Source organism: Saccostrea echinata, unplaced genomic scaffold, assembly GCF_033153115.1.
Source record: "Saccostrea echinata isolate AGI-Se365-2 ecotype Australia unplaced genomic scaffold, CSIRO_AGI_Sech_v1 ptg000081l, whole genome shotgun sequence".
NCBI classification, from domain to species: domain Eukaryota; kingdom Metazoa; phylum Mollusca; class Bivalvia; order Ostreida; family Ostreidae; genus Saccostrea; species Saccostrea echinata.
The window spans coordinates 2,224,755-2,242,088 of NW_026889830.1; the positions used below are offsets into that span (position 1 = coordinate 2,224,755).

The 17,334-nt window shown below is 33.2% G+C and overlaps 1 protein-coding gene across 1 annotated transcript; it reads right to left on the reverse strand.

Annotated features, from left to right (window-relative positions):
- Positions 1-5,975: 5,975 nt before the first annotated feature.
- On the reverse strand, positions 5,976-15,663 carry LOC133176731 (uncharacterized). Its single transcript, XM_061311803.1, has 4 exons — positions 13,953-15,663; positions 13,266-13,337; positions 11,963-12,070; positions 5,976-6,257 (listed from the first exon to the last, which is right to left on the reverse strand). The coding sequence occupies exons 1-4, from the start codon at positions 15,577-15,579 to the stop codon at positions 6,133-6,135; spliced, it is 1,932 nt and encodes a 643-aa protein (XP_061167787.1). The 5' UTR covers positions 15,580-15,663; the 3' UTR covers positions 5,976-6,132.
- Between the last annotated feature and the right edge of the window lie 1,671 nt (positions 15,664-17,334).

Below are 17,334 nucleotides of genomic sequence, written 5' to 3' on the forward strand. Positions count from 1 at the left end.
AAAGAAAAAATACGGGAAAAAATTCTTAAGTTATTTGAAATTGTTAAAATTATGTCATTTGAACCAGTTTTTTTTCTCCCTTTTTTAAATAAAATGATACTGTATATTATATAGTCTATTTATAGTCCCTATATAATATATACAATCGCAAATGGTTCATAACACTACATATTTCACTGAATTTGAAACTGTATTTACCGGATGGTCAGTGGGCTTGCAGAGGCGATTGTGACGTCACATACAACTATCAAGTAACATTGTAAACAAAGCTTGCAATGGCTGGAGTCAGCTACAGGTGTATCTGAACAGAAAAACATTTGGCAAGCCTATCGCCAGATTATTATCCAAACATTTCGACATGAATAATGTCTTACACATATACAAATGAAAAATCCAGAAAACAAACATTATCTGGACATCGTTAGCTCATTCGAGTTTCAGCTCTTTTCTGATCACCCGGCGTCCAGCTGTCTGTCTATCTGTCCATCTGTCTGTAAACTTTTCACATTTTCAACTTCTTCTCAAGAAGCACTGGGCCAATTTTTACCAAAATTGGTACAAAGCATCCCTGGGTGAAGGAGATTCTAATTGTTAAAATGAAGGGCCAAGCCCCCTTCCAAGGGGGGATAAACAAGAAAAAGCAAATTAAAATAGGGTGGGGTCATTTAAAAATCTTCTTAAGAACCACTGAACCAGAATATCTGAAACTTATGTGGAAGCTTCCTGAGGTAGTGTAAATTCTTATTTGTTCATATCATGGCCCCCATGGATACGGTGGGGCCACAATAGGGAATCAAAGTTTTACATTGAAATATATAAGAACAATCTTTTAAAATTTTCTTCTTAAGAACCATTGGACCTGAAAAGCTATTACATGTAGTTATGTAGAGTGTAGATTCTAAATTGTTCATATCATGGCCCCTGGATTTAGGGTTAGGCCACAATAGGGAATCAAAGTTTTACATTAAAATATATAGGAAAAATCTTTTAAAATCTTCTAAAGAACCACTGGACAGGCAAATTAAAATAGGGTGGGGTCATTTAAAAATCTTTTTCTTAAGAACCACTGGGCCAGAAAATCTTCTAAATTGTTCAAATCATAGTCCCTGGGGATAGGATGGGGCCACAATAGGGAATCAAAGTTTTACATTGAAATGTGTAAGAAAAATCTTTAAAAATTATTTTCTTAAGAACACTGGACCAGGAAAGCTGAAACTTATGTGGAAGCTTTTTGAGTTAGTATAGATTGTAAATTGTTCATATCAGGTAGGGGCCATAATAGGGATTATATAGGGAAAAATCTTTGAAACTCCTCAAATCCATGATGAATCAAATTAATGTGGAAGCATCCTCTGACAGTGTAGATCCATTTTTGTTCAAATCATAGTCCCTGTGTATAGAATGAGGCCACAAAAGGCAATTAAATAATACAGAGGAGTACATTATGTTTGGAGAAAATCTAACACAGAACAGCAGGACCAAAGTGACTCAGGTGAGCGTTGTATGGGCCTCTTGTTTATCTTTCTCCAGCATTAATGAAAATGGTGTCATCATGAAGCCTTCAATGTCTTATTTATTCCAATCTAGATTATATAATAAAACAATTATTGACTCTTTTGGTGGTGAATATGATTAGAAATTCACCAGAAAATATTAATTTTGATATTGGCTTTGCCTTGGTCAATTTTGATATTTTTCTGGTGAAAATCAAATCATATTCATAACTAAAAGAGTCCATAATTGTATATTATTGATTCCCTACTGTTGAAACTGAAGGGGACTATAGGTTTCCTCCTTGTCTGTCTGTCCGTTTGTCTGTCCCACTTGGTTTTCCATACTTTTTTCTTAATGCTAGGATATATTGAGCTGATTTTTGGTAGGTATATGAGTGTATCTTGATGAGTTACAGATCAATTTTGGATTGCATTCTGCTTCAATGATTTTTGAGGGAAATAAGGCCTTTGTAATTTTTAATGGTTTTCCATACTTTTTTTCTAAAAGCTTGCAGATCTTGAGCTGAATTTTGGTATGCGAGTATATCTTGATGAGCTACAAATTAAGTATGGATTTCGTTCCACTTCAATCATTTTTGAGAGAATTATGGCCTCTTTAATTCTTAAGTTTTTTCCAACCTTTTTTTTCTAAATCATGTAGATAGATATTGAGCTGATTTTTGTTATGCGAGTCTACTTTTATGAGTTATAGATCAAGTTTGTATTATGTTCTGCTTCAATGATTTTATTTATTGAATTAAGGCATTTTCAATTTTTTGAGTCTACCTTGATGAGTTATAGATCAAGCTTGTATTATGTTCTGCTTCAATGATTTTATTTATTGAATTAAGGCATTTTCAATTTTTAATGGGAACCAGATTACACTTGCCAGTAGGGGACTAGTTTTGCTAATGCAGAATTCTTGTTGAATGTGCAATTTTCTGACATTTACATGTACGCATTTCTATTTACTTATTAAAAAATGGTGGCGATTGACCTGTTGATTATAACATTTTTGTGATTATTAAGTTCCATGATAAAAATGCAGAAATTAATGCTGTTTTTACTTTACACTCATAAATGTGTGAGTTTGGAGACACATAAATATGATTTTCTGTGGCCCTGCTACTCTTAAAGGACCATGATGGGGGTGTCCATCCATCCTTTGGGGTACTCATCTCTTATCTGCAACTCCTCCTGTACCACTGAACAAAATTTAATGAGACTTTCAAAGAATCTTTATTTCATGGTGCCATTGTGCACCTTCTATTTACATTTTGATTAGATACATATATGGGCTATTCCTTAGCAGAACATGCATGGACACTGCAATTCTTTCTGTAATTTTGGGGGTACCCATCTCTCATCTGCAACTCCTTCTATACTGTACAAGTCAAATTTTTAGTGAGACACACATTTAGCGATCCCCCCCCCCCCCCCCAAAAAAAAAAATATATACATGTATAGTTTTTAGCGAGAAGTAAATTTAGTGATTTTATAATGTCAAGATAAATACCTATTACAACTAAAACAGAATAAACTGTTAGCAATATTCAAATCTAGCAATCTCAAAACCCTAGCTAATAATGCCAAAATTGAATCCTTGCTAAAAATCCTGCTTATACAGTATCGCTTAATAAAATTTAAAAAGACTTTCCTAGAATCTTTATTACATGATGCCATTGTGCACCATCTATTTTTTAAATTACATTTTTAGTGAGACACAAATTTAGTGATTCCCCCCCCCCCCCCCCTTAATGATATATAATTTTTAGTGAGAAGTAAATTTTGCGATTTTATAATGTCAAGATAGATAGCTATTACAACCACAATGGAATAAATTGTTAGCAATATTCAATTTTAGCGATCTCAAATCCCTCACTAATAATGCAAAAATTGAATCCTCGCTTAAAATTCTGCTCATACAGTATCAATAAAAGAACCATGCATGCTAACTCTCGATTTCCACCTACATTTTACACCCATTTAATTCAATATAAATCGAGTTTGGCCATTAAAACTTGATTGAATGCAAAGAAGAGCTCATTTATAATTGATCAATAATTTTAAACCAGTGTAAAAAACTTAATTGCTCTAGCTTATTTACAACTTTTTTCAAAAGGGGGGTTGAAAATGTTGTCCACTGAAATCGGGCTTTAAAAATCACTAGATTTTCAAAAATGCTTGGAAATGGAAAAATGACCCTTAAAACTCTCCGCATGTTTAACTTATGTAAAATTCAACATAAAAGATTGATAACACACCTTATTTTATTTGTAATCTCCTTTGAAATTGATAATAAAATGTCCATTTTTGCGGTAAATAATATCACGAAATGACTCACAGACATCAAATCATGAGAACAAGACTTTTGATCAAGACATTTTTTATGTGTTTCAGCAATATTAATGTCACAGGGTCATCGTTAAAGAATATAACGCTGGATTCGGATTTATGAAGTTTTAATGAGGATAACAAAGAAATGAAACCTAGAAATATAGAAAACACACTCACAACACACACACATTAACAAGAGACAAATACAACACATTAAACAAAGTTACAAATTACACAACATGAAAATTCACGTCGCTGCCAATAAAGATAAATTACGTATTATTGAAATTGGTTTAATAAGTATTTACATCATTAGAAATAAATCTTACCAGGTATCCAGTATTATAAAATATGAAACATAATTATCAAGGCATCGTGAAAGTCGATGACTTCAAAAAGTAACATGAAGGTTTGGACCTCTTACACCGTAAAGGTAGAAATCTAATAGTTATTTGATTTGGCGGGATAAGCGCTTATGTAGTGCACGAAGTTAGTATACATGCATATTAATTATCAAATAGTGGTCTGTCATTGGTCCACTGGTCCTATTCGTATACCTGGTTAGTTTGTAAACTAAAAATAGAAATATCACGTGACAAAACAAAACATTCACACATGGCACTCATTCACACAGACGGCGCTATGTTTGATTAGCAATGTGCGCTAATCAAATATAATTTATTTACAAAATATTTAATTAAATATCAACTGTGACATTAAGATACAAGTGAGTAATTTTATTTTGCGAGTTGTGCTTCTCCTGTAATTACCTGAAAATAAACTCCTCCTGTATATTTTGGAATCTACAGGAGACAGTCAGATAGAAACCAGACAAAGCTGGAGCTTATAGCTCAGATGAGCTATCCCCCCTCTCCCCAAGATTTTCCCAACTTGTGTCAGCAAATATTTTACAAAAAGAAATTTTTGGTACATGTTTTATTAATATTCTCCAGTTTTACTATTTTTTACAAGTATACTTGTACATTTTAAATTAAATGAAAAATTAAAAAACCAGAAGTCTCTGATGAGACTGTAGCTCTACTGGTTGTGCTTATAAAGGAAGATAAAAGTAGCACTTGGACTTGAAACTTTGCAACAGCAATAAATAGAATAATGATTATTGGTTTAGTCTCTTTTTGTGGCAAGATTAATTGCAATCAGACTAAAACTGTAGGAAGAGTAGCCTTTTAAAACAATATTACAGAAATTTTGATTTAAGTAACCATTGCAACATCATTCAACAAAATCTAAAAACAATAACATCAATTATGTATCTCAGTGTACACTACTTGTATGCCACATTATACTGAAATCATAGAAAGTGTAGGAGGAGTAGCGTTTTGAAAGTATTTCAAGAAAATTTCTATTTTTAGAAACCATGGCAACACTGTTCATCGAAATCTAAAACTGATAAAGAGAATTATGTATCTAAGTGTAGTCTACTTGTGTGCTAAGTTATACTAAAATCAGACCAAAACTGTAGGAGGAGTAGCATTTTGAAGGTATTTCAAGGAAATTTCAATTTTTAGCAACCATGGCAACATCGTTTATTGAAATCAAAAACCGATATATGTATCTTAGTATAGTCTACTTGTGTGCAAAGTTATACTGATATCAGATCAAAACTGTAGGAGGAGTAGCATTTTGAAAGTATTTCCCAGAAATCTCTATTTTTAGTAACCATGGCAACACCGTTCATTGAAATCAAAAACCGATAAACAGAATTATGTATCTTAGTATAGTCTACTTATGTGCCAAGTTATATTGAAATCAGACCAAAACTGTAGGAGGAGTAGCATTTTGAAAAATTGTTTACAGGCGGACAGACAGACAGACGGATGATGGACACCTTACTATCGCATAAGCTCTTCTGGTCTCTGACCAGTAGAGCTAAAAAATGAGACAAAAGTATTAAAGTCAGTCTTAGCTCAAAAATTGAGGGAGCAAAAGAGACAAAGCAAATTCATTCACTTGTTGCTACCGGTACTTATGTGATAGAATCACAGTTATTAAAATTCATATTCAATGCAAACAAAGATTGCTTCTTCTGCTCTGGATATATGACAATTATCTAACTGTATACAAACAAGTTTTCTTAATAATATTATAATTTTCTAAACCAATATCACAGACTTCACATCACATTTCTTTGTACAGCATAAAATAAAATAAATACATATACATACTTTTTGTTGTAAAGTGATCTTCTCTATTAGAAATTGTAAATAAAAACATCAAATATATTATTCATAGTATTGCTAAGCATCATTTTTCAAAGAAATTTTGAACTAATGTCAAACCTCTATTTCTTAGCTTCCTTTTTCATGTAAGGATGAAGAGAGGCAAGATGATGTTTTCTGGATAAACCAAGCCTGATTGGTTTTTTGCAAGATAATATTGGCAATATTCTACATGGTAAATCATGTCCTGAAAAATTGAATTTTTTATTTAAGGAATGAATACAATAGCTACCCAATTTACATGATATAAAGTGGGTTGGGGCAGTTTACACTTTATAAACCACGAAGCAGTTTATAAAAAAGCGTAAACTAGCTGTTCCAACCCACTTTATACTGAATAAATTGGGTAGCTATTAAATTCATTCCTTATACAGTCAAACCTCGTTATCTTGAACTCAGAGGGACCGAAAAAATATTTCGAGATAACCGAGGATTCGAGATATCCAGGGTAAAATACTTAAGGAATAAGCAGTTGAGACTTCAAAATGACTTCGACATATTCATGGTATTCGAGATATCCATGTTCGAGATATGGAAGTTCAACTGTAATTTAATTTTCATTCATTTAGTGTTAGGAAAAAGATGACTGCCCTTAAAAAATGACTTTAAATTGTACAAAATTTTAAAGTAGCGTCAGGCAGATAGATAAGTTTCTGATGCAAGTCGTTGTGACATAGGCGACCCAATTTATACGATATAAAGTAAATTTTTATCCAATCAAATGCAGTGTTATAACCAGAATTAAATTATATATATATATATATTAAAAAAAAAAATTGGGTTGGTTGGTTGGTGGGGAATTTTTTTTCCAGAAATTTTTAATATCAATCTGAATTTTTCAAAATCTATTAAAATTGTAGGTACTTATAAACTTAAAAATAGTTGTTGATGGGATGTGAAAATCCCAGAAGGAATAAAAAAGAATTACAAGAGACCCAAAGGGCTTAACGATCACCTGAGTATAATACAACTAGGGGTGAAACGATACGCCTCGTTCACGATACGATACGTATCGTAGAATTTTGACTCAGTTCGGTTATTTTCGATATGATCCATTTTCATAGAAGGAAACAAATTCAACGTTGTTTTACGTTGTGCTTAATTGAATCCAGTCATTTAATCTACTTGCAAATTAACTAGAAGAAGTTAATTAGAATGAATCGACTGTTAAAGATTATTTTACATACTATCAGTCCTCAAAAAATTATGTTTTTAATTTTTTAAATGTTGAGTAGCGTGTTTTACCTATGCCAAACCTGGCTGAATAACGATCCCGACCAAAAAATGAACCGAACTGAAAATGGAGATTTTGCACCGTGTATCAAACCGAGAAAAAATACAGCGGTGAATTGATACCGCAGTGAACCGTTTCACCCCTAAATACAACATTGTAAAGGATCCACAGAAATATAAGATAAAAAACTGATAGATGATTGAAGCTATGTTGCCCAAAAGCAAGAGAAATCGGATGATCAGGGATCAACAAAATAATAAGTCTATTACTTAGTAACAAATGTTAAAGCAGATCTATTTACTTGTCTATATACCTGCCCCCATTTGTTACTATCACCATTCTGAATAAACAAAAAAAAAGTGCTTCAACACTATTAGAATACCAACTGCATTCCCTCTCACATTGGTCTTTCCTGTTCTCTCAATTTTGGAAGAGGCACATATGCTAATCATAACTACCAATGTTGTAGAGTAGGATTTCCCAGGGCATAGCCAGCTTTCCCCCCAAAATCTGTACTCTAGAGTAGGATTTTCTCCCAATGGGGAATCTCAAAATAGATCCAAATTTCCCCTCTTTCTTTCTCAGAGTAGGATTTCCCTTCTTTTATCAATGCTTAAATCATATCAAAAATATTTTGGCTAAAAGTTTATATGAAAGTGAACTGATTTTTTAATGGAAATATGAGTGTTTTCTACTTAAGAATTGTCAAATTTAGTATGAAATCTTATTATATCATTGAGTCTCAACCAAGAATTTTAACTCATTAGGAAATTGTAAAATTAATCACTCAAAATCGTAAGACTTGAAGTCTCAACACACTCTCTCTCGCGCCTGTTTGTTTGCAAATTTAAAATGTATATCAGGTCACCTTTAGTGATTTGATAATTTGTTTGTCCTCAAAAAACTCATTGTTTTATCTAAGGTTCAATCCTTTTCCAAAAAGTGTGTGAGAAAATTCTAAAATTTACGTTATCAAAGGTTCCACATACTATTTTGTCAGTATTTGATTCGAGTTCTTCAAACTTAAGGGAAAAAAAAAAGCCAAAACTAAAAACTAACAATACAAGAAACATTGCTTTTCGAAACCGAAGCATAGGTATGTCTCCTTGACCCTAGCGGTGACATATTGGATTTGAAAGCAGACGGCAAATATTCTCTTAAAGTTTTGCAAATTTCAAATTTTTAGAAATAAATAACTAATTTTTAGTTCCATGGCAACTGCAGCTATTTTTGATATTTAAACACCAGAAACTTAGAGAAGACACATATATACATGTATCAAAAATATGTAAATATAGTTTAAAATACAATTGGAGAAAAAATCCATTTAATAATGTAAAATTCCTTTTTGTTTCCATGGATACAGTTAAAAATTTGTCCAACTGATAACATTGTACGATTTTTTTTCAGAAACCAGTTTGACCAGATGAAAAGAATACAATTTTAATGCTTCAAAAGAATTGGTTGGATACTTACTGAGAGAAATGAGATAAAAAATTTTGATTCTTCAATTACTTCCTATGTTTCAATGGAACTGGTTGCCATTTGAAGAAGGAAGCAGTGTTTTCCCTAAGAACTGGCTACCGGCCAAATTGACAGCTTCAATTGATAAAAATGCCGCTTCAAAATAAAAAAATATATATAAATTTAAAAAAATCAAAATTAGATTGTTGTAAGGTCCACAGAGATTTGTCATAAATTTCAACCCAAAGCCTGTTACAATTGATCTCTAATCTTTTACTTTGAAATAAAGGGAAAACACTGGGAACACTGGTAACAATGTGTCGCCCCTTCCCCCCTCATACATAAGTACAACCGTGATATTTCACTAGGGGAAAATTGACTCTAGGGGAAATCGCACTCTATAACCATAGCACAGAGTAGGATTTCCTCCCAGAAAATTGAATCTGATGTGGGATTTCAATGGGGGAAATCCTATTCTAGAGTCATTTTTCCATGGGGGAAATCCTATTTTAGAGCCTGTTTTCCAGAGGGAAATCCTACTCTAGAGCCAGTTTTCCTGGGTGAAAGATTTTTTGGGGGAAAGCCTACTCTACAAGACTGGTATGCACTTAATTTGATTGTTTGCTTAATACCCAGGAGCAGAGAAGAAGATTTTCAAAGAATTTATACAGTTTCACTGTATGATCATTAGAGTCACACCCTAACTCCAGAACCCCTGACCCTGGGGCCATAAATTTTCACAATTTTGTTAGAGGACTCAATGTTTATTACAATCATGCCAATAGTTTGACTGCTTGATGTCCAGGAGTAAAGAAGATGATTTTTAAAGATAGCACTAATTTTGATGGTTTTAGCCCCACCCCTCTGGCCTCTGGTGGGGGGGGGGGGGGAGGGACCATGAAATTCACAATAATATTTTTGTACCCTTTACCATCTGATGCTATATGTAAAAATTGACTGTAATTGGTTCAGCGGTTCAAGAGAAGAACCTGTAATTGTTCAAAAGTTTACGAGGGACAAAAACAGATAGCAATAGGTCACCTGAGTGACTCAGGTGACCTAAAAATCCTTTCCTGGAGGTTTAAGGAAAGTTTTGAGTCAGGCCATTTTTAGCCATTTTTAGCCAGCTGGTCGTGAGAGGGCAAACAAACAATTATTTAAAGATGGCCTTATATAGATTTCTATTTCTTTTGAAGATTTAAAATCATTTTTTAACAGAGATAAATTACACAAATATCTACTTCATTGTTTGCAGTTAAACCAAAGCTAGCAAGGATTCAAATCACACACAGTAAAATGATTAGAAACTTTAACAAGAGGTCCATGAGCCATATCACTCACCTGAGTAACATAGCTCTGCTGTTCTTAAATGGTAATTTTTCCCCTATGTAAAACAGGTAGTACTGTTACAAAAATAGGTACCTTGTGGAAGCAATTTTAATTAAATATGTAAGCGAATTTTTCTCCATCAAATATTTTGGCTGGTAGTGGTACAATCATGATTTCAGCTGGGTAAAAGTATCGGGTATAGGCAGATTTTGAAAGGCCTGACACTACCTGAGGATGCTTCCATGTTATGACTTATCATAGCTTTGTTGTTCTTGATTAGAAGATTTATAAAAAATTCCTATATATTCCTATGTAAAACTTTGATTGTCCATTGTGCCCCCCCCCCCCCCCCCCAGCCATGATTTGAACAAACTTGATTCTACACAACCTTAAAAAAATTATAGGAGGATGCTTACATATAAATATGAATAATCATGACTTGGCCGTTCTTGAGATTTTAAAGATTTTTCCTTTGTATTCCTATGTAAACGTAAATGTTTATTGTGGCCCCATCCTGCCCTAGGAATCATTATTTCAATAAACTTGAATTTATACTATGTAATTGAGCTTTCACTTAAGTTTCATCTTTTCTGGCCCAGTGGTTACTGAGAAGATTTTAAAAAGATGCCATTAAATTTTAACTAATTCTTAATTATCTCCCCTTGAAAGAGGGCATGCCCTTTATTTGTATAAACTTTAATCCCCTTTACCTAAGGATGCTTTGTGGCAAGTTTGGTTAAAATGGCCCTGTGGTTCTTCAGAAGAAGTCAATAATGTGAAAAATTTACAGATGGCATACATCCTTCTACTCAGGTGAGCTAGAAATTAAATGGGCATGGAAACAGATTTGAAGTTTATAATCTTCGTCAGCATTTCATAACTTACACATTGAAAGAATGTTTCAGACTGATATACTAGTATTATAACAAGAGGCCTATGGGCCACATCGCTCACCTGAGCACTGTAGCTAGGAAAAAAGCAGAAATCAGTTCAGTTTTGAAAAGATTAAATGCATGTGGTCTCAACCTACCCCTAAAAGGGAGGGGGGTATGATATATCTTGAATCTTCACTTAGGATGTTTACATATATATTTCTTTGACTAACTATCATGGCTTTTTTCCCCTATAAATTTGAACTTTCATTGTGGTCCCATCCTACCCCCAGGGGTCAAGATTTGTACAAATCTGAATTTACACTGCCCGAGGATGCTTCCATATAAATATGACCGATCATGGCTTTACTGTTCATGAGAAAAAGATATGTAAAGATTTTTCCTATACATTTCTATGTCAAACTTTGATTCTCCATTGTAACCCCCGGGGTCATAATGTAAACAAACTTGAATCTACACTACCTGAAAATGCTTCCATATAAATATTACCAATCATGGCTTTGCTGTTCTTGAGAGAAATATCTTTTTAAAGATTTTTCCTATGTATTCCTATGAAAAACTTTGATTGTCCTTTGTGACCCCATCATACCCCCAGGGGTCATGATTTAAACAAACTTGAATCTACACTACCTGAGGATGCTTCCATATAAATATAACCAATCATGGCATTTTTTTTTTTAATCATCAGGATTAATTTAAAATGACCCCACCATATTTTCTCATTAATTTCTTGATTATCTCTTCTTGAAAGAGGGCATGCCTCTTCAATTGAAGAAACTTGAATCATCTTCACTGAGGATGCTGTAGAAGAAGTTGAAAATATGAAGTTTAGTTTACAGATGACGATCAACAGATGGATGGACTGTGGCAGGAAAACATTTGATCAAAAAGCTCACTTGAGACTCTTGCGAGTTAAAACTTACAAATTCCTCTCCCAATTACATATTAAGGTCCTTGTTCTAACATGATTACCTTTTTTCTCTGTATCAGGAACAACAGCATCTGTATCATCAACATAAGATGGAGTGTATTTCCACTTGAAGCACTTAGTATTTGGTTCAAACACACCATGAACAGAATCTAGAGTACAGTAAATGCCTATTTATTAACACAAAAAAGAAACGAAACACAACATCTTTTTTCAGAAAAAATCAGACATTGGGTATAATTTTGTGCTGTAAAATTTTGGATATCTTCAACTTTGCATTATTGACTATTTAACAGTTGATTGATTTCCCCCCTTTTACAGAACCAACAGAAAGCTTAACTAGCACATTTTACAACAAATCCATTATGATTTGGGTATAAAAGAATTTTTTTTCTAAATTTATAGTCATAAGGTTAGCAGCATTATTCTGAATTTTTTTTATCCTTTCTTTTCTTAACTGATGCCAATGTATCTTGAAATTGAAATCTTAAGATCTATCTTAATCTTAAGACAACTAAATACCCGTCTCAAGACTAAAGTGAACATGTTGAAAGTATATCTTTTAGTTCAAAACCGAATATTTTTTTTTAAAAGAGAATGGTTTTCAGAAATGGAAAAATTCTTGGGACTAGATCAGGCCAGTCGGAACATTTAACCTCCCCCCCCCCCCCCCCCCACTCCACCTACGTGCAATAATTTTGCCAGTAAATACTGTGTACTATACGATTGAAAACAAAAAATGTACGCTTGTCTTAAGATTTCTTATATTTAAGATAGTTTTGTGAAATGGCAGTGACATATCTTATGATTGTCATAAGTCAGATCTTAAGATGATCGTATTAAGATCTATCTTAGGACAAATCTTACGATAGTTTTGTGAAACCCGGCCCAAGTTTCAACTAACATACTGTAAAAGTGTTTTTTTTAAGGGTTGAAAATTTGAAGAAAATGGTGAGTGGAAACTTTGATAACCTTCTAGTATTTAACAGTGCTATTTAAGAGGAATGTGAACGAGTTGAAATTTTAAAGATTATTTCCGGTAGATATTTGTCAATTTTGTCAAAGTTTCCACTTTTACAGAACTTTTATCCTCTGCCGTTAAAATATGTGTTTAGTTGTGAATATCATTGAAAAAAATATTCAAATATTTGTAGTGAACTGCTTGTTGTGTTTGATAGGTGTCTACCAAGTGAACCAAAGTAATGAGAATTGTAATTAGATAGTAATATTTAACTTCATTGAAAAATTCAAAAAAAAAATTACCAAATATATACTACATATATTACTATTTAAAAGGTATGCACATTGTATTAATAAAATAATTACTTTTTAGATTCCTAACATTACCTTTTTGTTCATCATGCAAAACTGTTTCTTTCATACCAAGATTTCTGAATTTATCACATCTGTAATTCTCTTCTGAAAGTATTCAATAAAATAGGATGAACATACACATGTTTCCAAAATGGCCAACATTCTTCAATCACTTGGAGTGATATGAGAATATTCTGACATTAAAAAACTTTATAGCAATACCACAATTGTTTTTCTTCCAACTAAGCATCTGGAAATAAAAGTTTACATAGCAATAGAGGTTTTGAAATATGCATCCTTAATTAATTTCCATTTTATGTTTTTATCAGTTACTGTGGGTGTTTGAATGGATTTTAATGTATCCCAGTACATGCATTTACCAGCATATCTTACTAATTGCCATTAAGATCTTGTATCTACAGTGAAACCTGTTTAATCTGACATGCAATGGGAGACAATTTGTGTCAGAATAGACAGGGTGTCAGATAACACTGTGTACAGAACATAGAAAACAGTAAAATTGGAATTCAAATAATAGTCATTCACAGTGAAACGGATTGCACACAGGTGTCAGATTAGACAGTTTTCACTGTGTAATTAATTAATTACTGATTACTAAGAAAGGTACTGAGTAACCCATTAGTTTATCACTGAAATCAAAGTATAATGTTATGTATTGCACATGAATTTGTATATGCTATTACTTGTAATTTTACATACCATCATAAAATGATTCTCTTTCATATGTTTCTGTGTGTTCTTTGTTCACTGTAGATGGAACTATCTGTTCTGTTGATTGCATTTCTTTAAATACACATCCCTCTTCTGTACTAAATGTAAATTTGTTGTCATCCTTAGTTCTTAATTCAGGAATACTATCGCTAACCAATACTTTACTCAGATTAGCATTACTTTGGTTTTTATCACATTCTGAAACTTTCTTTTCTACTTCATCAAACTTCATTTTTAACTGCTTTTCTTTGTAAAAATTTAGAGGTACAAGACTCTCTGATTGTCCAACACTTAAAATGTCTTGTTTATTTTTAATGTCTTTTCTGGTTGTATATTCAACTAAACTTTGTTTTTCTTTCTTCATGTCTACAGTAGCATATAGCATATTCTCATTTGAATCCTCTTTAATGTCATCTACACTAGCTATTTTGACTAACAAGTGCAATTCAATTGGTTTTTCATCAGTATGATGGTTTTCAAACATACTTGATTCTTTTTCTTCTAGTTTCATTCGTTTGCATGGAATCAATTGCTCCATATCCACGGGAAGACCACTTTGAATTTCAGTCTTTTTAAGCAGTGTCCCTTGTTTCATATCAGCAGACTGATCCTTAAATGCCTCAGTTTTCATTGACACACACTGTAAATTAGGAAGATTTAATTCAAAGACGTTATCTTGCTCCCTGATGGTTTGTTTTATTTCTGTACAGTTCAATGTGTAATTCTTTGACTTGCTTTCTATTAATGTGGGTTGTAAAAGACTTTCATGTGCATTCTGCTCAGCATCACAGCAAAAATTTTCAGTATCTGTTTCTTTTTCTAATGTCAGTGATGGTGATAAACCTAAATATTTGATAAACCTCATTTTTCCCTCACAATCATTTCTTTGATTGTCTTTTGATTCTAGCTCAAAATGATAATGTTCATTTCCCTGCACCATTTTTGGACTTTTAAGACCTTCAACATCCTGAGTGTCAGCTGTTGGTCCAAGCAGTACTTGTTTACAAATACACCTTAGTGATGGTAGGTCATGTGATACAAGGTTTACACCTTCACTAACATTGAAACAAACTTTGTTGGTTCCAGCATCAACCTCATTCAATCCCTGTTTGAAATTTGATTTTTCTTTATCATGTTTTACCCACAAATTATCAACTGCTTGATTTTCTGTAATGCTTCCTTCTTGATTCAATAGCTTGCTCTTGAAATCCCAATTTTCTGGTAAACTCTTCTTCCTTATCTTGTGATCTGTTAAATTTTCTTTAAAGACATCAGGTGAACTAATGTAGTTCCAAGAATCCTCATTCAAATATGCTCTGTACTTGGATTTTTCACTTCCTTGTAATACTTTAGAGACATTTGTGAATTTTTCTCTGAGGATGTAATCTGAGGTATGATTTTTATCTGCAATTTCACAGCATTTAAATAACAAAAAATCCATAACTTCATAGATATCCTTATCATTCTCCTTATCTACTAATAAGTTCATGACTCCAATCAAACTACTCTGTTGATCCTGAGTTATTTCCCCTTGTTTTGAAGGCTCAGTTGATTCTGCTGAGGTATTCTTTGCATATTCATTTACATCATCTAGGTAGTCCAGTATCTCATTCATTGTCTGATGTACTTCACTGGAAACATTCTCAGGATAATTTGGATTATTTTGAATAAATTTGTCATCATGCAATTCATTGCAGCATTTTTCCAAAATATCCTCCAACAGAACAGAAATGCTTTGATGTGGCGAATAGCTTACTGATGTCATATTCATCTACAAAAAAAAATGAGACGTCTATCCTGTTTTTATCTTTTTGAAACATATTCTAATAAATAAATCTGACTCGTTAACAAGTACCAAGTGCAACAGACTTTAAACAAGAAGTCTCTGATGAGACTGTAGTTCTACTGGTTTGTACTTACAACAAAAGAAAAGAAAAGTAGCACTTCGACTTGAAACTTTGCAACTAAATAGAATAACAGTCCTTGGTTAAGTCTCTTTTTGTGGCAAGATTTACTGCAATCAGACTAAAATTGTAGGAAGAGTAACCTTTCAAAAGATTTTTACGGAAATTTTGATTTTAGTAACCATGGCAACATCATTCATCAAAATAAAAAAAAACAAGAGGCCCATTGGCCACATCGCTCACCTGAGCACATTGGCTAGGGAAAAAAGCAAGAATCAGTTCAGTATTGAAAAGTTTACGGGAGGGGGGGGGTTGAATTTTAAACTACCTGATGATGCTTTCATATCAATATAACAAATGGCTTTGCTGTTCTTGAGCAGAAGATTATTTCCCATATATTCATTTGTAAAAAAAAAATGATCTCCCATTGTGGCCCACCCCCGGGGACCCTCATTTGAACAAATTTCATTCTACACTACCCAAGGATGCCTCCATATCGATTTGACTAATCATGGCTTTTCTGTTCCTGAGGAAAAGATTTTTACCAATATATTCCTCTGTAAACTTTGATCACCCATTGTGGCCCCACCCTACCCCCGGGGTCATGATTTGAACAAACTTGAATCTACACTACCTGAGGATGCTTCCATAAAAATATGACCAATCATGGCTTTGCTGTTCATAAGAAGAAGATCTTTAAAGATATTTTCCTATATATTTCTATGTAAAACTTTGATCCCCCATTATGGCTCCACCCTCCCCCTGGGGTCATGATTTGAACAAACTTGAATCTACACTACCTGAAGATGCTTCTATATAAATTATGACCAATCATGGCTTTGCTGTTCTTAAGAAGAAGATTTTTAAAGATATTTTCCTACACATTTCTGTGTAAAACTTTGATCCCCCATTGTGGCCCCCCCTCCCCCGGGGGTCATGATTTGAACAAACTTGAATCTACACTACCTGAAGATGCTTCTATATAAATATGACCAATCATGGTTTTGCTGTTCTTAAGAAGATTTTTAAAGATATTTTCCTATATATTTCTATGTAAAACTTTGATCGCCCATTGTGGCCCCACCCTCTCCCCAGGGGTCATGATTTGAACAAACTTGAATCTACACTACCTGAGGATGCTTCCATATAAATATGACCAATCATGGCTTTGCTGTTCTTAACAAGATTTTTAAAGATATTTTCCTATATATTTCTATGTAAAACTTTGATCGCCCATTGTGGCCCCACCCTCCCCCCAGGGGTCATGATTTGAACAAACTTGAATCTACACTACCTGAGGATGCTTCTATATAAATATGACCAATCATGGCTTTGCTGTTCTTAAGAAGAAGATTTTTAAAGATATTTTCCTATATATTTCTATGTAAAACTTTGATCCCCCATTGTGGCCCCACCCTCCCCCCGGGGGTCATGATTTGAACAAACTTGAATCTACACTACCTGAG

Coding starts and splice junctions, on each gene's coding strand:
- LOC133176731 (XM_061311803.1), bottom strand. CDS start 15,579: ATGAATGAGATACTGGACTACCTAGATGATGTAAATGAATATGCAAAG. Junction 12,071..13,265: donor TTTGCATGATGAACAAAAAG/GTAATGTTAGGA, acceptor ACTGTACTCTAG/ATTCTGTTCATGGTGTGTTT. Junction 6,258..11,962: donor TCCTGATACAGAGAAAAAAG/GTAATCATGTTA, acceptor TCAATTTTTCAG/GACATGATTTACCATGTAGA.